This window comes from Myxocyprinus asiaticus, chromosome 26, assembly GCF_019703515.2.
Source record: "Myxocyprinus asiaticus isolate MX2 ecotype Aquarium Trade chromosome 26, UBuf_Myxa_2, whole genome shotgun sequence".
In the NCBI taxonomy this organism is placed as follows: domain Eukaryota; kingdom Metazoa; phylum Chordata; class Actinopteri; order Cypriniformes; family Catostomidae; genus Myxocyprinus; species Myxocyprinus asiaticus.
The window spans coordinates 28,048,655-28,070,088 of NC_059369.1; the positions used below are offsets into that span (position 1 = coordinate 28,048,655).

A 21,434-nucleotide genomic window follows, 5' to 3' on the forward strand; every position below is an offset into this window, starting at 1 on the left:
TTTTTATCTGTCAAAAAGGAAAGCATTTTGAATTATCTGTCAATGTTTAAAAATCTGTTAATTACTGATATTCATGTGTGTGAGTGTGTAAATGCAAGCCATTGACCATTTTCTCTTTGTAGAAGAATAACCTTTACATGCTAAGCACCATCCCCCTGGTTCTCCCCACAGCACGGACAAGGGCAAACATCTCTGCTCTCACATGATTAAGTCACATGATTTATGATTTTCAACCTGTCCTTCTAGAAGGTGATGCCATTATTCATCATCTCTGTCTCTCTCTTAGACATTTCCTGATTACTTGAGAATAATCCTGAGAGTCAGGTTTCCCACTACAAAATCAACATAAATACAGCCCACCCGGAACACGTTAATTCCACACATATTAGGATCACTACCAATGCACTCCAAGAAATGAGAGCCGCTTTGAGCATCCTAACCGATGTGGTAGCTTTCTCAGAGCAAAAAAAAAGTTTTAAACATGAATGTAAAGACACTAAAGATAATGAATTGGTGTTCTGCAGTACTGCTAACCTTGAACTGTTTGAGGCAAGGCACACGCTGGGACACTCACCCGTTGCTTATCTGGATCCACATATCTAATGCCAAAATAGTCCTTCTCCAGCAGGTTTAGATGGTGGCAGATGAGGTCGAATAAATACTGGCCTTTGGCATCCCTCTGAAAGACAAAGAGAAAAAATTATCAATAGAGTAGATTTATCATTTGTCTGGGTAAGCTGTTTTTATTTGGGAGAACTGAAGAAAACTGGGCAAATAAAACTCTTAAGAGTTTTGTCAATAAAAGGATGAGGTGGAAAGCTGAGAATTTTAATTACTGATAACAGAAATTATTTTTCATCATTCCTCTGACTCCTTTGGAGAGATTCCGTATATTTGCAGGGAAACTGCTATCTGCAATGCCCAGGGTTCCCACATTTCTTGACCAATGAATTTCGAGGACTTTTCAAATGGTCAAAATTACTTGATTTGTACTATTCATAGATATTGCAGGTATCCATTTGGATGTCAGGTACCAAGCTTTTGAATTATCAGATGTCTTTTTGAATAAATGAATGTCTCCATTTGGAACAGTAACCATGTTAACTCCTTTGTATTCAGATTTCCTTGCTTTCACTGAAGCACACAAGATGCTCTGTGGAACATTCTCCAATCATGCTGGGATAACACGGATCATTACGTTTTGGACAAACATGCCATCATTAATGCAAAAGGGGCACATTATCAAAAATCCAAGACATTCTGAAATCCTCTTTTCACTCAAAATTTTAAGTTACATAGATAATACACTTTGTAATAATAATAATAATAAAAAATAAAATTGTAAAAATGGAAGCGTTTTCACAAGTGCTCTCAGAATTTTGGACCCTACTGTATTAGTCTAGCTGCAGTTAGAAACACATTAACCTGTTTAATACAGTTCTTCATAACCATGAAAAAAAAAAAAAAAATTTTGTTGAGGAAGGAATGAGATTCAACAAACCTGCTAGTCACTTGTCTCTCTCAGCGTACCTCAAATATCACTCTCATTTGCATTCATAATCCATTTTCAATCTTTTTTTCTGGAACTGCAAGTGCTCAGAATTTGAAGTGCAACTCAAGATAATTCACTCTTATTGGCAAGTCTTCAGGCAAGAGTGATAGTTATGTATTAAGATTTACTGTAAGAACTGCAATATGCATGTAACCCTAGACAACACATTTGGTTACCTTGAGCTTGGTACTGTAAACATACTGCACAGTAAGTGTACAGTCAAAGGCATTTTAACAAGCCCAATAATGAAAAGATTTGGGCAATTAAAAGTTAAACACTAGCATTTTTTTTTACTTAGACTGGTTCAACCATTAGTTTGTTTTATGTGTTCTGTTTACTTAGCGTTTACATTATACAAGTTATGCCATTTTAACCAGTTTCAAATAATCACACAGCAGGAGAAGCCAGTTCAAAAGTGTTTATTAAGAACTCCAGCAGCAGCTACACACTTTAAAGCTGCTAAGCTGTTTTACCTGCCAGCGAGAGTCGCTGAAGCATTTCCTGACACTATCAGACAAAAAGAAAAGGGAAGCTCAGCTCCACCTTTTATGCCACTCCAGCAGGAAATTGGATTAAACCATTTTGGTTAGAAAGGAGGGTCCCTCATTCATCTGTTCACATCTTTGCAATATTTTTGATGATTAATTAATGTATTAGTTTAGTTATTCTTAAAATGTTATGTTTTTATACATATTATGTGTATTGTTTAAAGGTCTGTTAATGTGAATTTATTTCATTACTGAATGTTATCTCTTTCTTGCCTTCCTGTTGTGGTTTGGGTTGAACTTATCTTTTTAAATGATGAGTAAGTATTCAAGTATTCTGTCATTCTTTTCCAAAATTAAACCTATTGTCTAATGTATTCATTTGTCTAGAAAGCATTGGACATAAATGTTGACTATGATGTCTGAACAAATAAACGTACAAAATGGAATGCATTTTTTAATCCGAAACCTGCGCAGAAAATAACTAAACGTGATAATGGAGGATTACAAAGGGTTTGCGTCACGTTTTTAAAACAAAAGTTTCAATTTTCCCTAATGCACTAAAAACCTTAGCTTCACTGATTTCTTTCTGCACCTTAAACAAAATACTACGGTGCTTTACACACTGGAGCATGACTGAGTATAATTGATGATTCAACTGAACTGTTTCACCTTTAAACCAGTGACAGAAGCAACTGAGAACTCTTTCTTACTCTGTTCCTTCTCCATTAGGTAGGATGCATCATGTACTGTACCTCTAGATAAGGGGTTGGCAACCTTTTTGACATGGAGTGCCATTTTTGATTTTCCTGGTCAATGGCTCTGCCGACTCCCCAAAACAAAAATAAAAAAACATGCAAATGCATGCGATTTTCTGTGTGAGTATGAGTCCACTTGTGAAATTGTTTCTATTTTGTATTTTGCTAATGTAATTGTTTGTTTGTTTGTTTTTTCATTACAAATGATATTATCAGCATAACAGTTTATGTGCAAAGCCCAATGATTATGATATAATTATGATTCTGCATGTGAATTTTCATAGAGCATCTTAAGTGCTTTAATAAAAGAAAACCTGTCCTTTTGTACAAAATGAGTTAACACAATTAATGTCACAAATTTGCTTATTTGATGACTGATCATGAAATTGTGTGGAATATTTTTTATTTATGTATTTATTTATTTTTTCCCCTTTTTCTCCCTAATTTGGAATGCCCAATTCCCAATGCACTCTAAGTCCTCGTGGTGGCGTAGTGATTACGAATCTCAGTTGCCTCTGCGTCTGAGACCATCAACCCACGCATCTTATCATGTGACTTGTTGAGCACGTTACCGCGGAGACATAGCGCGTGTGCAGGCTTCACGCCATCCACCGCGGCATCCACGCACAACTCACCACGCGCCCCACCGAGAGCGAACCACATTATAGCGAGCACGAGGAGGTAACCCCATGTGACTCTACCCTCCCTAGCAACCGGGCCAATTTGGTTGCTTAGGAGACCTGGCTGGAGTCACTCAGCAAGCCCTGGGATTCAAACTCGGGAACTCCAGGGGTGGTAGTCAGTGTCTTTACTCGCTGAGCTACCCAGGCCCCAAATTGTGTGGAATCTGAAATATTTCTTATATTATGTCATTTTATGTCATGTCATGTAATCACTAGCACGCAAAAAAAAAAAAAAAAAAAAGACGAGAGAGGAGTAGGCTATTTTATTTATATTAAGTTTTTTGCACCTGACCTGCATTCCAATCCACATCTTGTTGTAATCCTCCCTCATGATCACGCAGCATGTTTTCATCAGCTGAATGGGATGATAAACACTATTAAAGTGTGACGAGACTCGCATTGCGCGTGCAAGCCACTCGCACATCACAAGCCGATCAAGTAAAACGCACCTGCAAAAGCCTAAAACTTTATTTCCAGGGTTAATTTATATTTTGAATAGGGTTTTTGTTTTCTCTTTTAATTGTTTAATGTAATTTTAGGTGTGACTATGGTTTAAGGAGGGTGTACCTGTATGCTGGGTTTGAAATCTCAAGGATTAATAGTGGTGTCACTATTAGAGGCTGTCATCCACGTAGTCTGACCGAAGCAAAGCAGGCGCGTTTACTCATGCGATTAACCGAAAGTGAAGCACTGCAGACTCGTGATGCGTGAATGGTTGCACGCGCTGCACGAGTCTGTTGGGTATACTGCAGTCTCCTCACATTCTAACTTTTTGTTTAGCTTCCCATTCAGCTTATGAAAACATGCTGCGTGATCATGAGGAAGGATTACATCAAGATGTAGATTGGAATTCTGGTGCGGAATTAATATAAATAACATAGTCTGCTCCTCTCTCGCCGTTGCTGTCGTGCCAGTGATTACCCCTCCACATGCCAATGCTGGCACACGTGCCATAGGTTGCCGACTCCTGCTCTAGATAAAAACACGCTCTTGAAAATATGGTGCTCATTTAATGAGGTCTGCCAGCAGACAGGCAACACATGCAGTCAAATTGAGCTTTTCAGACAATTATGTGGAATATGAAAATTAAAAGACATAAAGGTCAAACAATAAATCCAGCATTTTCATCAGTCCAAACAGCTTTGAAAACCATGTCAGGCTCTTAAATGCATTTACAGAGGAGGTGTATCTGAGATGTCAGTCATTTGAACTTACTAATGGTGTTTATGTGTGGCTCAAGGAAGAGGCAGATAGAAGGGCAGAAGAGAATCACGCTTGTTTGTTTGCTCTTGGAAATATATTTTTAATTTTTCCGAGGGGGCAACAGACATGGGGAGAGTCATTCAGTGGCAGTGCCCAAGTCGAGAAACCTGACTGTGTACACTGTCATATACCTCAGCATTTAAAGGAATAGTTAAAGGAATATTCTGGGTTCAATACAAGTTAAGCTAAATCGATAGCATTTTCAGCATAATAGTGATTACCACAAAAAAAAATTTTGACTTGCCCCTCCTTTTCTTTAAAAAACAAATAAAAAATCTGGGTTATAAGGGGGTGGGGAGTTCTTAAGTTTGAGTAAATGTACTTGGGGTTCGATGTATTTTTCTTTTTTCAGATTAATTTCACACGTGTCTATTACACATATGTGGTCTTATTTCATGAATACAGCATATACTTTTTTCGGAATCTACCTCGAAAAAAGAAAGTGAAATGTTACAACATGCCCCATAGGCGGGGCACTTTGTAACAGGTGAGGGGCACATTGTAACAAGGCCATATAACAGTTTAAAATCCCCCTCTAACAACTGTATCTGATCTAATTAAAAAGCCTAGAAGATAAACTAAATTTTCATGTCAATAAAAGCCATTTATTAGCTTTGTCATGTATAATATAGCAATAATTTTGACATTTGACAATAAATACACAACAAAGCCACACCATTGACCGAAATAATGCATGGATTGATGACAAAACACACACACACTCCCGCAAACAAACACACACACACGCATTAAGGGGAATTATGTAAATTACATATCTGACTGCATGGAATTGCATATAGTTTTTTGTAATTGGGGCACATTGTAACGCAGTGTTACAACATGCCCCGTCGACGCAACTGGGATTTAAACCAGGCTGATCACGTCTGCTGGCTATCTAAGAATTAAAAGATTATGTAAGATGCTAGCTAAAAGATTAAAATTATACCAAGTTTGCCTTATTTTAAATAAACAGTAAAAACAGACATGAAAATGTACTTTTATGTGAATTTTAAATTTTGCTACTTTAAAATGAACTTTTGCCGATGTCTTCCGCATTTGTTTTTTTTTACACAGTGTCGACATGGCAACAAGTAAACAAATGAAGTTTCGTCTTACCAGCGAGTGTGGAAATGTTTAAATCACGTGTGTTACAACTAGCCCCACGTTAGTTTGTGCCCCACTCTCCCCCTAGTGAGGCACTTAAAATGAAAGTGAATGGGGGCCAATTTTTTAACGTTAAAATACTCACTTTTTAAAAGTATAGCCACAAGACATAAACAATATGAGTATAGTTATAGCCAATTTCACAACTTTGTTGCCATGATGTAATGTCAACAAACCCTAAAACACTAAAAATGACTGTAAAAATGACAATTTATACAACTTTACAGCTCAAATAATACAAAAGTTTTAACAGAATAATGTAATTGCTTTCATTTTTCTCATTAACATTTTTTATTGATTCAAACAGTTAACAAAGAAAAGCAAAAAATATATACACAGAATCAACATTTAACCCACACTATTACCCCTCCCCCTCCCCCTCCCAATCCCCAAGCCCACCCTGACCCTCAGCAAACATCCATGTAAATGCTTTCATAAAACTTTTTTTGTGGTAATCAACATTGTGTCACAAATGCTGTCAATTGAGCTTAACTTGTATTGAACCCAGAATATTCCTTAAACCCTAAAATGAAAATTCTGTCAATATTTAATCACATATCATTCTAAACACCTATACTGTTGTGTTTTTCTTAGGAACACAAAGGGAGACATTTTTGAAGAATCCTTATGCAGCTCTAGACATTTGATAGTTCATTGTGACAAGACCTGTCAAGCTTCAAACAATTTTGATCAAAACAAAATCACAAAAGTAGTCCATATGATTGGGCGATAGATTTTAAGTCTTCTGAAATCATACAATTGGTTTGTATAAAGAATAGTCCCAAATTTAAAATTATTAACTGATAATCATCCTCCTTTAAAGCTCTAGCCCACATTTGTGTTCAGAATTCAAAGATGGCTGTGTATGAGAAGACCTGCGTACAGATTCTTCAAAAATGTCTCTTTTTGCGTTCCACGAAAGAAAGAAAAAACAGCAAACAGGTTTGGAATGATATAAGGGTGAGTAAATAATGACAGAATTTTCATTTTTGAGTAAACTATTCCTTTAAGATCATCACTCTCTCTTTCTTTCTTTCTTTCTTTCTTTCTTTCTTTCTTTTTCTCTCTCTCTCTAACACACACAAACAAACACACACACACATACTATACACAGTTATGGAAAAACACTGATGAGCCTGATGCTGTATTGTACACTTGACATTAATCTACCTAAAATCTAATTTTGTACCGGAATTATTAATTGTGAAAGTTGTAGTTAATGGTTTCCAAATGTGTTTAGGCAAACAAATACAATAGTTTATTTTTTAGGAAGACTAAATTAGCCTAACCACATTGTAATGTGGAGCCATCCATGGTCTGACCTGTGGTTATGGCTTTACTATTACAAATGCCTCTAAAAAAATAATGGAAGAACTATGGTAAACTTTCATGAAGACAAGTAGGCAAGTGCAAGAGTTAAAAAGGATTAAAATATGTACTTCAGTGGACAAATGGACAAATTATTGACACGTTTTCCTCTTGTTCTATCCTACTCCTGTTATAGCTGGCCATATTTGCCTTCAGATTTTCTAAGAGATGACTTTAATCATCAGGCCTGTGTCCTGCTGAACTCATATATCATTCTTGTTCAAATAAAATTTCCAAAGAAATCCATGCAGTTACAGTCTAAAGTTACATGTATTACTTTTTGTGGGTCTAGTTGTGGGGATTTTGGCTAGTGAAAATGCTGAGTGGCTAGTGACTTTGGAATACTACTAGCCACAGTGGCCGGTGAGCTGAAAAATTATTGTCAAGCCCTTCTCACAAGAATTGTCAAAAATCACATTCTAGTTCTCATCTCAAGTTCTCTGCATGAAAATTAGTAAATCTTTTAGTTTCAAACTTTTACCGTTCTATTTCGGGTTACTGAGCAGATGGAGGGCAGTGGAGCATGAGTGCACACGTCTGGATGATGCCAAATAGAACATTCTGTGGGCGTCTAGAGCCGACTGTAAAGCTGTACAACACACAGTGCTGGAACACACAAACACTGCCAAAGGGGCCAAAACTGGAGAAATAGGTGGCCCCTATTTGCGAGCAGGTCAGACCACCCTCGCTGTTGAGAGAGAAATGAGCAAATAAATAAATAAACCAAAATGTTTTATTTAATCCACTGACCTACGGCCCACACTGAAATCAGTTAATTGGTTGGGTGTCACATTAGGTCATAGACAGGACAGAGAGTGCCAACAGCTGTACTGAGTCCCTGGATTTGGCATTGATCTGACTGAATTTGCCCTGTACTAGACCACTGTTAAAAAGTGTGTGTAAATTAATTTCCGAAACTGAGTTACCTGAAAAAAAAAAAAAAAATTCTGCATGGGAAAGCATTTGTATGTATATTGCCACAGATCATAAAGCATCTTATCATGAACAAGATGAATGATTATCAATGTACGAATCAAACTTACTCAGATTGCCGCAAATTTCTGACATGGTTTTCCATGCATAATTTTTTTATTGCATCCCAGTATGTGGGCAGAGACAAATCACAGTGAAATCACACACAGTAATATGAACTTTTCCCCCATCTTGCCTACAATGGACTACAATATCTCACAGGAGACGGATGACACGTGCTCCAATAGCAGTGCATGCCTACTTTTTTTTTAAAGACTTCTGGTCAGTTTTATGCTGCAAGTCATTGTCAGTGTCAACAGGGTTTTAAACCAGAGAAGTCTGAAGATCACTTTGACATCCAGAGTTATCGGTTTTTCTGTGGTGCTCTGATATGTTCAGATATTACAATAGCCCTCTATTAGACCCAGCACTCTGTGGAAATGTGGTAAAGGCCGGACAGAAGAGCCTAGGGTTGTGTCTTATGGACACAATGTGGCAAGTAATATTCATACAGCTCATGGTGATTTACTCGTCAGCATTCAGACAAAGGCCCAAGGGATTATGCAGAAGTGCTAACCCCTGTCACTTTTGAGCAGGTTCCTCACTGAAGCTCCATAATCCATTATGGCATGTCTGCTTACTAGAGTAAGGCTAAAAGAGGCAAACACACATTCTCATACACCGCATCTCTTCACTCAGGCCTGTAACACACACACATGGACTGAATGAGCAAATCCATGGCGACAATGATTGAGCATTAGTCATCCATGGTTATGAGAGATTAATGTTTTCACATTCACTTATACTGTCTTTGGAGTAAGCCACCAAAGCGACATAAAGAGGCTCTGAAATAATTCCATTTCCCTAACACACACATAGAACAGAGCACATTCAAACACACCCTATCCCAGCCCATGCTTTAACACAGTGGAGAGCAGTACACAAATATTTGTAGAGGCCATTCATCATCTACAGTAAATGAGATGGCTGGACAATGCTCATTGTTCACCAGAGTGAATGTGTAAATAGCCACTAAGCCAGAGATAACACAAAGGCGAAATCATCTATCTTCCATAGCTCTTGGATAATGAGACTGCATTGGGAATAACAGTGTTTTTTTGTCAATAAAACAACATATCTTTCAGTTACACCAAAATATATCTGCAAAAACCAAACAAGGATGGCAATTTAATGTTGTCCAACTGCATCACAATTTGAAGGATTATAGTATAGTATAGTATAGTATAGTATAGTATAGTATAGCATAGTATAGCATATGTGGATTCACTTTAAAGGAATTTCAATTTAGCTCTTTTCTGTGAATCTACAGTGCACTAGCTCTGAAATACATTTCTACAGGAGAATTGCACCACATCCATTTGTGTTTACAAAATGCAGTAGATGAAATATTGGCCACAGAGAGTGAGAGAGAGAACATTAGTATTTTATAGCACTACTATAACATGCCACTTTTCCAGAGCATCTCTCCATAAACCTATGCTTACCTCTCTTTCCCCTCCACTCTCACTGCAAAAGGTTGTACTGTTTCCTGGAAACAATACATAACTGCAGGAATTGTGCAATTGTGAGACAGAGGAAATAAAGCTTAATGAAAGTGTGTGAGATTTTTTCTGATTAAATCTAATGTTGTATCTCATCTCTGTTCATCAAGAAAGACAAACTGTTTAGAGGGCAAAATATCCACATATACAGATTGGCCTTCAAATAAATGACAGTGAATTTATCCATTAAACGCTGGCAGCCTGGCACTAATGGTGAGGAAAGCATACAGTATTACAGTATATTGCAGTAAACAGCACCAAACTGGAATAAAGGTACATGTTCCAGTCAACACAATGGCAGTTTAATTCTCTTAACTCAGTTGCTGGGGACACATCCTAGGCTTTTGCTTATGATTTGAATATATCCCCATATGTCCCCAAATGTGAAATCAATGGCATGATACTGTATTTAATATCACTGCTTGCTCATTTTCCTTCTCACTGGTCAGCACTCCAGATTAATCTTTCAAACAGTTTTTATGTCTTAGTGAAAATACTCACTATTAATAAAAAAAAAAAAATGTTTTATAACATTGGGGAATGTATCGCTAAGAAAGGCTGTGTGGCCTTTTTTATCATTAGTAGATTGGCTGTTGGGGATTGTGAATGATTGTAGTGGGTAATGTAGCAGACTGAAGTGTCATTTCCAGTCTCATGGCCTTAAGCAAATCTCATCTTCTTGAGCAAAACTATGGAAGGTATCACATAAATTAATGAACTGAGAAAGAAAGAAAGAAAGAAAGAAAGAAAGAAAGAAAGAAAGAAAGAGCTATGTCTTCTTAGTTACTTAATAAAAAGGTACAAAGCATGAAAAGTCATTATTTGCAAATAAATAAGGAGTTTAGGAGCCAGCACATTTATCAAGCAGTTAGCCTTGTGTGTATTGATCTCAAGGTCTCCAGTGCACTAGCGTAGCATGACAATGACAAAGTCAAAGCTAAAGATTAGCTATTTCAGTATAATACATTGCCAGTAATCAATTCTGTTTTTCCTCTGCAATTCTGTTCATTAAGGTTCTTTATTAAAAATTAAATCAGTTGGCCCTGGCCCTTTTTTAAGAAATTGGGTCAAGGTCCAATACTTGAGTCACCTGTTAATTAATAATTTTATAAATACAGAGAAAAAGTAAGCATGCATCTGGGTGTCTTCAGAGGCCCCAAAAGCATTTGGACACTTTAGTGCATTAATCCATGCACCGTGATAGACAGTCTGACAGCCATCTGTATACACCCGAGGGTCGATGAGGTCCCGAGCACTGCACCATTCAGGGCTAAATCAGACCAATAGACCCCAGCCACTCCTCAGAGCTCCACATCAAACAACACGAATTAGCCATAAACATAAGTAATGTAGGGCAGTGTAAACTATCACTGCAATGTCCAATTCACTCAGCTAACTATCAGTTTTGAAACGGGGTGCATTTAAAAATTTCCTTGATCTCTGTTGTATTTGGTTTGTAGATGAATGCTGCAGAGGGGGGAATTCACTCAACTTTCTTTTTAACTTCATTGTGTGTCTAGATATACTGCATGGCCGGTCATAATGCTCTTCTCCACCATTTGATGAATTACTTCTGCCATGATAAAAAGAAAATGTACACAAACATCTCTTTTTAGTAAAATTATGTTGATTGCCTGCTGTCCGTTACTGGTAACAAAGCGATGTTAATTGCACAAGGCAAAATGTTTTGTGACTAGGCCATGTCCAAACTAATATGTTTTAGTTTGAAAACTCAGTTTTCAATGTAATTATTTCAGCATCGGCATCATTTTCCAAAGTATGGAGTACTAGAGAGTGTTATCAAAAGTCTCCATTTTCAGAGGAGGAAAACGCAGTTACAATGTGGATGAGAAGCATAAATGTAGCAAATTCTATATGTTTTCAAACCAAAACGTATTAGTGTGGGGACAGACTAAGATTTAATCTATAATAAGCCTTCTTTATTCAGAAATTATTTGTACTGAAAAGAATGACAATGCACAGTGATTTTTCTGCACATTTAGTACCTGGTTAAACTGGACTGCGAGTCTTAAGTGAATAAATCACAGGTTTTTGTTTTAAAATAGCGTGCAAAAGTAGTGACTTCGCCCCTGAATCACTAAACTGCATTGACAGAGGACTCTCATCTCACAAAGTGCTTTGCTCAGTGCTACAACTCCCAAAAGCAGCACAGAGGATTCCCACTATGTCATTGCGTGAAAGAATAACACAGCAGCTAAGACTAAGCATACCCAAACTGGGCCATCAAAACACAGTGGGGCATGTGAGAGAGGGAAGGAGGGGAAAGAGGTGAATTTGCCCTGAAAGAAAGCACAAGAAAGAGAGAGATTCGGAGATACAGTCATATCAACAGAGATGGAGAGACAGGGCCGTACTTATAACATCAAAGAGACTGTATAAACCCACACCTACATGTTATTTCACAAGCTTCAAAGAGTGATTAAAAATTCAACTAGACGCATGTTTGGAATCTTTTGGCAGCCTTATGTGATATTAGATCTGGTTTGAGGTCACTGTACATTTGATTGATATAGTAACATCGTAAATGGCTTTATTGATGTGTCTGATACATATGTTCCCTGCCTTCGACTCGAGACAGCTGGGACAAGCTCCAACACTACCCGTGACCCTACATAGGATAAGCAGCTATAGAAAATGGATAGATGGATGATACATTTGTATGACGTTAGATTCAATTATGAAGCAATTAATGTCTCTGAAACCTAGCTGATATCATAAGCTTCAAAGAGTGATTAATAGGTTGATTTACCCATAAAGTTTCGGACAGGACTATATGTTTGTAGTCTAGTGTCTAGTGGCAAAGACATCACACACACACTTCAGCTTTAAGGTCATGTATGATTTATATAATCACAGTGTAAATGGCTTGATTAATATGTGTCTGATACATCATAATACATAATTGAATTTTATGCAATTATAAAGCAATTAAAGGGAGAGTTCACCCAAAAATCATGTCATCTTATAGGCTGCTCGCTCTTATATTGTTTCAAACCTGTATGACTTTCTTTTTCTGGAGCACAAAAGGTAGAATGTTACTGAATGACTGCCTCAGTCACTTTCATGTTATCTTTTTGTCCACACAATTAAAGTGAATGGTGACTGAGGCTGTCATTCTGCCTGATACAGTGCATCCGGAAAGTTTTCACAGCGCTTCACTTTTTGTTATGTTACAGCCTTATTCCAAAATGGATTAAATTAATTATTTTCCTCAGAATTCTACAAACTATATCCCATAATGACAATGTGAAAGAAGTTTGTTTGAAATCTTTGCAAATTTATATAAAAAAAAAAAAAAAAGGTCACATGTACATAAGTATTCACAGCCTTTGCTCAATACTTTGTTGAAGCACCTTTGGCACCAATTACAGCCTCAAGTCTTTTTGAGTATGATGCTACAAGCTTGGCACACCTATTTTTGGGCAGTTTCTCCCATTCTTCTTTGCAGGACCTCTCAAGCTCCATCAGGTTGGATGGGGAGCGTCGGTGCACAGCCATTTTCAGATCTCTCCAGAGATGTTCAATCGGGTTCAAGTCTGGGCTCTGGCTGGGCCACTCAATGACATTCACAGAGTTGTCCCGGAGCCACTCCTTTGTTATCTTGGCTGTGTGCTCAGGGTCGTTGTCCTGTTGGAAGATGAACCTTCGCCCCAGTCTGAGGTCCAGAGTGCTCTGGAGCAGGTTTTCATCAAGGATGTCTCTGTACATTGCTGCATTCATCTTTCCCTCGATCCTGACTAGTCTCCCAGTTCCTGCCGCTGAAAAACATCCCCACAGCATGATGCTACCACCACCATGCTTCACTGTAGGGATGGTATTGGCCAGGTGATGAGCGGTGCCTGGTTTCCTCCAGACATGATGCTTGCCATTCAGGCCAAAGAGTTCAATCTTTGTTTCTCATGGTCTGAGAGTCCTTCAGGTGCCTTTTGGCAAACTCCAGGCGGGCTGTCATGTGCCTTTTACTGAGGAGTGGCTTCCGTCTGGCCACTCTACCATACAGGCCTGATTGGTGGAGTGCTGCAGAGATGGTTGTACTTCTGGAAGGTTCTCCTCTCTCCACAGAGAAATGCTGGAGCTCTGTCAGAGTGACCATCGGGTTCTTGGTCACCTCCCTGACTAAGGCCCTTCTCCGATCGCTCAGTTTGGCCAGGCGGCCAGCTCTAGGAAGAGTCCTGGTGGTTCCAAACTTCTTCCATTTACAGATGATGGAGGCCACTGTGCCCATTGGGACCTTCAATGCTGCAGAAATTTTTCTGTACCCTTCCCCAGATCTGTGCCTCGATACAATCCTGTCTCGGAGTTCTACAGACACTTCCTTGGACTTCATGGCTTGGTTTGTGCTCTGACATGCACTGTTAACTGTGGGACCTTATATAGACAGGTGTGTGCCTTTCCAAATCATGTCCAATCAACTGAATTTACCACAGGTGGACTCCAATCAAGTTGTAGAAACATCTCAAGGATGATCAGTGGAAACAGGATGCACCTGAGCTCAATTTTGAGTGTCATGGCAAAGGCTGTGAATACTTATGTACATGTGATTTTTTTCATTTTTTATTTTTAATAAATTTGCAAAGATTTCAAACAAACTTCTTTCACGTTGTCATTATGGGGTATTGTTTGTAGAATTTTGAGGAAAATAATTATTTTAATCCATTTTGGAATAAGGCTGTAACATAACAAAATGTGGAAAAAGTGAAGCACTGTGAATACTTTCCGGATGCACTGTATTTCCTTTTGAGTTCCATAAAAGAAAGAAAGTCATACGAGTTTGGAACAACATGTAAATGATGATAGAATTTTAATATTTGGGTGAACTTTCCCTTTAATATTTCCAAAAATGTAATTGGCTTGGACATTTCAAACCAACCTTTTAGGCTTTAATCAACTGTTTTTTCCTCACACAATCTGCAGAGGTATTTCTTCAATGAACAGATGAAGACAGACATTATGTTCCCCGCCTTCGGCCCGAGACAGCTGGGCCAGTCTCCAACACTACCCGCAACCCTACATAGGATAAGCGGCTATAGAAAATGGATGCATGATACATATGTATGACATTAATTGCAATTATTATGCAATTGATGTCTCTGAATGAAACCTACCTGTTATATCACAAGCTTCAAAGAGTGATGAATGACTACGACATTTCAAACCAACCTTTTAGGCTTTAATCAACAGTTTTTCCCTCAAAAAATCTGCAGCTGCTTTGAAACAAAATGCAACACAACTAAAAATGACTTGACTTGATTAGAAACTTTGTCTTTACCAAAATTTTTGGCAGACAAGTCCAGTGAAATGGCATTAAGATCTTTGAATCCTGCTTTCCATGACACTGTGAATAATTTATGGGCTAGATTGCAGATCCCTGGGGCCTCCATTAAAGCTCTGTCACGCAGTATGGTACTACTCCTCTTACGCCTGCCAGCACAGGAAGCCAGTCTCAAAGGCCAAATAGATTTCTGCATTTTTATGGCTGAATTCACTAGTGGTAAGTGATCTCCCCCAGGGTTGGGAAACACAATAGCAGGGGTACAGTAGAGCAGCACTGGTATTTTACACCCCTTCATTAATTATCATGAATAGGCCTGAGGTATGACTTATGTTGTGTCACAATGTAAACTTCAAGGCTGTTGCTGTCCTTAAGTGCTGCTCTAGATGCCTGGGGAACATTGACTATGATATGATGGACGGATGGATGGATGGATGGATATAATATAGATATAATATATCAACACAAATAAAATAAAAATATATTGATGCATTACATGTGGATGCACTTGGCCTTGATGAGCAGAATATGAGTAAGCATAAAAGAGTAAAACTGTGTATAGACAACATCAAGAAGCCTTGAGGGTTGGCAGATTCATACAACTCTTTAAAAATATAATAACTAGTAATCAGCTGCAGTTTGAGACCATCTAATGAAAACCTAAAGCCACGTCTGTAACAACAGCCTTTAACAGGCAGTCAATATCTCTCATAACATCTTGCAAAGTGATACCATACGACAAGTTCAGGTAACACCCAGCATCACTCCCACAGCAAAGTGCTAAAGGTAACGGGCTATTTCTGTCTGTGCCCTTACATTGACCTGACTGCTCATTAGCATAGAGGAGAGCACAGGGGCTGAGGGGCTCATGTTGAGTAGGACTGACTTTAGTCAGAGAAATCAGAACTACCTGCCCACTCACTGTAGAAACACTGCTACAGGCACCACAGATGGACACTGAGTTCACTGCTCTTTCCATTGTTAGAATTCAGCATAACCCATTACCCTGCCATACACAGCAAACTTATCAAATGTTAAGCAGTGTATGTCCAACATGATCACATGGGAAATTGGCATGTTGCTTGCTACTGAAATCAATCCCATTCTGTCGAATTACTGACAAGTGCCATCCCCCATCAAACATTTTGCCTTCATTCAAATGTGCTCACCTTTTTAGCGCTTTTGATAGCATGCATTGTGTGAGCAATCTCTGAAACATGGGTTCTGGTCCCATGGAAACCAAGTAAATGTGTTAATGTAAACTAAGGTGAGCACGATTTGAAGATTGCATTTAGGTTTAGGGTTGGGGTTTAGGTTAGGGTGTATGAATAAATTTGATATGAATTAGGATTTTGTTATACTTTAAAGCCTTTTGACAGTCCAGTCGTCTATGAAGACATTTTCCTTCATCCAGGTCATTGTAGAGTTGGTCTGTTAGAATTCAGGCAAAATAGCTAAACTTTTTTTTTGAATTCTTGAAACAATTTCTTCACAAATCAGACTGATCTTACAGTGAAATCGGAAACAGTAGGTTGACTTTTCTTTAGCTAAAATCAGTCTGTGCTTACTTAAATTTGAAACTTTGCCCCCAGTGGCCAAAGCAGTAACTGTTGTTGGGCTTATGGGCATGTGTGAGTTCCATTTTCTGCCAAAAGCGAGTTGTTTTCAGCTGTACAGGCTGTACTACAGTGAAGAATCATTTATATTTTCTAAAAATGTCTCTTGTCGGTGAGTCAGCATAATGTGGCCGATCCTAGGATACCGTAACTCTTGGAAACAACATGCCGACTTCCTGTGTGATCAAACTGCACAAACAGAGGACTACTGTAAGAACACTTGCTTCTAACTAAAGATTTGAGTTAGATTTTACTTTTCTGTCTCTTTTACTTTCTCAATGGTACAGTACAATCCAGCATATATTGCTCCTAACTCAAGAGTGCTCTTATGCCAAGTAAATGAGGATGTTTCAGTGGGTGTTGTAAAGCACTGGGAAGGTTATTATGTGTGGGCAGTAGAGCTCCTCATTGTGCCTTTGCAAGGATAAGAAGGGTATTGTAGCATTACAGGTTTCTCAAACTGTTAGACTCCACTAGATTGCATTTGCTGTTTTTCCTTAGGGGCGAAGTATTGCATACTAGCAGCATCATTTCCCTACAGTACATGAGGGGGAAAAATGGTATAGTTAATTGCATATGATGGTTGTACAACTGTTTGAGTATGAATGATTGCAACATAGATCCACCAGAAACTGGGCATTCATTTCCTTTATAGCTGTCTTTATGGAACCTAATGCATGTGAATATATATGAGAAGCTTGTGGAATATTAAAATTCTGCACATCATGGCTGGCTCTGGCATGGCAGGAACAAGGGTGTTAAAATAGCCGTGGCTGCTCAAATGCTCTTAATTATGCAGAAGGAAGAGTATGTTTGGGACACATCATGCAATAGAGACTTGTGACATGACTTCCCATCCATCACAAAGAGACGGCTCCCATTAGAACTGCCCACGCTTACTGCATTCATCTAATTCACACACACACACTCCTTTCTTTCTTTCTTTCTTTCTTTCTTTCTTTCTGTTTTCCAACTATTTACAAAAACTGTTGTGTGTTGTTAAAGACACAGATATTACACTTCAACTTAAATGGAACAAACAGAATAAAATATAACATCAGCAATGAAATATTACAATAAAATATGGCAGTTTTTTTTTTTTTTAGGGTAAAAATCCACGATCCAACACCAACAATGTGACAGAAACAAGACTTGGTAAAAAACTGTGGACACGTATTCACATTCAGGTACACTCTTTGGTGAGGTACACAGAGATGCCTGGTTTTATCTCAAGTCCATCACGCTTAGCTGAAGTTATTCATCAAACATCACCGAATAGGTGACTTTGTCATCACTTCTTTCCCCTGCACTGGGCCTCGGTCATGGCAGCTCTATTTTGGATGAGGTGGCCACATGTAAAGATTGTGCTAAGTAACTCTGGATGACAGGGGAAAGTCAGAGCCCCCTGACAACACCATCCAGGAGGGACCCTAGGGCACATCTATCAGTGAATATCAAACTCTAGCTGATGGCTTCATCGACCACCCTTACTTATCAGTGCAGTGCTTTCTTTCTTTTACTTTGTATCTCACAGTGCTACTCTCTCACACATACTGTAAGGGATTCTCAATAACAATGGTTGCACCATTCTATTGTTGGCCATATTAAAACTGAAAAAGCACTAATCAAAATGACAGTGCCATCTCTAAATAAGAGGAGAGAAAAATCCCCTTAACATTCCCAACTTAGCGAGATCAAAATGCATTTTTGACAGAAAAACTTTAAAGCTGATGTGAACAAATCCAAGGCTGCCATAAATTCCTCCTGGATCTTCTTTATAAATTTGCTGTCATGCAAATAAGGATAAAAGATGCCAACAAGCACGATCAATGTATAAAGCCACATGTCAGCCAAACCTCAAGTAGTGGCTAAGGCAAGCATCACTATCATTACTGCACTGTGGCAGACACGCCTCTTGTTCATCCTGGCGGATGGCAGCGGCTTCTCCGCCTCCTGGCAGATGGCAGCAGGCTACTCCGCCTCCTGGCAAACTGCTCCAGTACCACCAGATCGTGTATCCTCGGCGTCATAATCCTCCATCAGCGGCGAGGACTCTCTTGACGGCACATCTTCCTCCAATCCCGGGTTTTGGCACCACTGCGGCAGACATGCCTCTTGTTCATCGGAAAGGAGGAAGCGGGAACCGGGTTATCAACGAAAAAGACTGTTAATAAGCAAAACACAACATAAAACTGCTTTTCAGCATAACCAAAACATCGATCAACACACACAGCTCCGTGTGTCTTCTCTCTCACTGGCGTCTCCGGCTCCTCCTTATCTCTCTCTCCCACTGACTGAGGCAACTCAGCGCCAGGCGTGCATCCTCATGTCCCAGCCAAGCCCTCCTCCTCGTCACATGCACATACTTGGGGTTAGGGCTTTTTCAAAACTCCTAACCCTAAAACATAAACCTTGGTGCATTACTCATCCTGCACCACTTGTGTTACAGACATAAATTATGCAGCTTGTAGAAAAGAGGTGTGCTCTTACTTGTCTAGGCAATCTTTTCTAAGCAAGACAATTACCTTTTCCGCCTAATGAAACTATTGGAAATTTAAAATATTAAAGGGATAGTTCACACAAAAAATAAAATCTCATAGCTCCAATTAGCCTGAAAACTACTGCAATGCTTGCTTCAACAGAAAAGAAAAGAAAAAAACTGCCAGTGAAATGACCAGTTAATATATAATATTATCATTCAATTACAGTAGATGAAACAAATCCAGACAAAGACTCTAAAAATTGTCTTTATCATTCTGAATGACCTTCAACATGTGAGGTGATTTTGCTTCACAATTGAAAAGAAAACCAGTAGCACATTGGGTGGCTATTTTCACTTTGAGGAAAGACTCTTTTCTTTGCTGTGTTTCAAATCTCTTTTCTATTTTTGGATCTGACTCTTCAAGTTTATTGAAAGGGACTTGCGCTGCCTTTTACCATCTGTTACATTTGCAGCATGTTTCAGAAGTAGCACCGAAATGGTTTTAACAGTCAAACCATTATAATCAAACATTTAAAGTGATAATTTCCCCAAAAATTAAAGTTCTGTCAATATTTACTCATGCATAATTTGTTCTAAACCATTATGCTGTTAAATTTCTGTGGAACCAAAAACAAGAAACTGTTTTTATGGCCATATAAACAGTTCATAGTGACCAAAGCCCCAAGAACATTAAAAAGCACAATAAAAGTAGTCCATACAGTATGTCTCACTCACTATATTTCAAGACTTCTGAAGCCATATGATACTGTAGCTTTGTGAGAGGAACGAACTGTAATGACATTTTTGCAAATCATCATTCCATTGACCTATTAAAGGGTGGTGTGGTGGTTCAGTGGTTAGCACTGTTACCTCACAGCAAGCAGATTCCAGGTTCAAATCCAGGCTCAACTGGGCTTCTCTGTGTGGAGTAGTGGTCAACTGATATATTCTCTAGGCTAATAAACCAACCAATATTCTGACTTTTTTAAGCATCGGCTGATAAATTTTCCAGTTTGGCCAATTTTTTTCTTGAGGGTGCCGAAAATCGCCTGCTTGCATGTGAAGCATCTGAGACATGTAAACGACCAGTCACAGTTCGTTTTGTTGTTTGTGCCATCGTGTTACTACAGTAATAGACTGGTGTGCAACACAGTGTCATTAAATGGTCCGCATATCAGAGCATCAGTAGACGCGTTTGAGCTCATAACTTTAAAGTGCTCGCCCGTTTCATTCGCCCTCTCTCTCCTCAGCCGTTCCCTGTCACTTTTTGTCATGTCTAATGATAAAAAGGCAAATATCAACAAAAGTAATATCATATACCATCTGCAAATATGCCCATATCTCGTTTAAACAGATGTTATAAACCAACCTCACACAACCTCAGCAGATCCAGCATCCTGTGGAACGCTCACTTATTTACCTCTAAAGCACATATTCAATCAGCCTCTCCTCAACAGTTCCCTGTAACTTTTCTAATGATAAAGGGCAAATATCAATAATACTTCTATTATATACTGTCTGCAAATATGCAGATATCTCGTTTAAACAGATGTAATTCACGAACCTAACGAAAATCCAGCGTTTTCTTCCCGTCGAGCGCTCATCTAATATCTTCCTCTGAAGCACATATTCTATCAGCAAGAATCAAAAACTTCAGGATCAGGATCAAAAGTTCCTCTGATTCACAGATAATGACAGTAACTCTGTGACAATCCAAAAAGGTGATCCAGGCTATTTAAACTGTCAGGAGAAGATAGCTGCTGGCACTGGATCCAAACAAGCGTGTGAGTGCAACTTCAAGACTGCATTCGAAATCAGGCAAATGCTGCCTCCGGAGGCTGTATATGGAGGTACTATGAAAATAAGGTGCTTTTCAAACTGTTCGGAGACCAGTTCCATTAATTCAAAACAGATGTCAGTTAAGCCATTAATTGATTAGGCAGCAAGGTAGCAAGTCAGCTGCCTACATTTTCGTGTGCTGTAAGTAAATGTCATATTCATTTTGCATTGTATGTACAATTGGTTTGAGTCAATAAATGAGTAAATGTGATTGCTAACGTGGACATTCCATCCATGGTTGCTAGACTACTGTGTGTACTGTTATTTCCTTCTTCCTAATATATTAACAATTTCTTCATGTGCAAATAAATGACTAGTCAAGTCAAGTCATTTTTATTTGTATAGTGCTTTTCACAACACACATCATTTCAAAGCAGTTTTACAGAAGATCATGCAT

At 38.6% G+C, this 21,434-nt stretch overlaps 1 protein-coding gene across 2 annotated transcripts in view; it reads right to left on the minus strand.

Moving 5' to 3' along the window:
• Window positions 1-21,434, minus strand: part of LOC127416815 (FERM domain-containing protein 5) — a 186,717-nt gene that overhangs the window by 45,547 nt on the left and 119,736 nt on the right. For both annotated transcript variants that reach the window (XM_051656367.1, XM_051656366.1), the window contains exon 2: window positions 575-679. In XM_051656367.1, coding sequence (XP_051512327.1) covers window positions 575-679 — 105 coding nt within the window. The remainder of the gene's footprint in view (window positions 1-574; window positions 680-21,434) is intronic.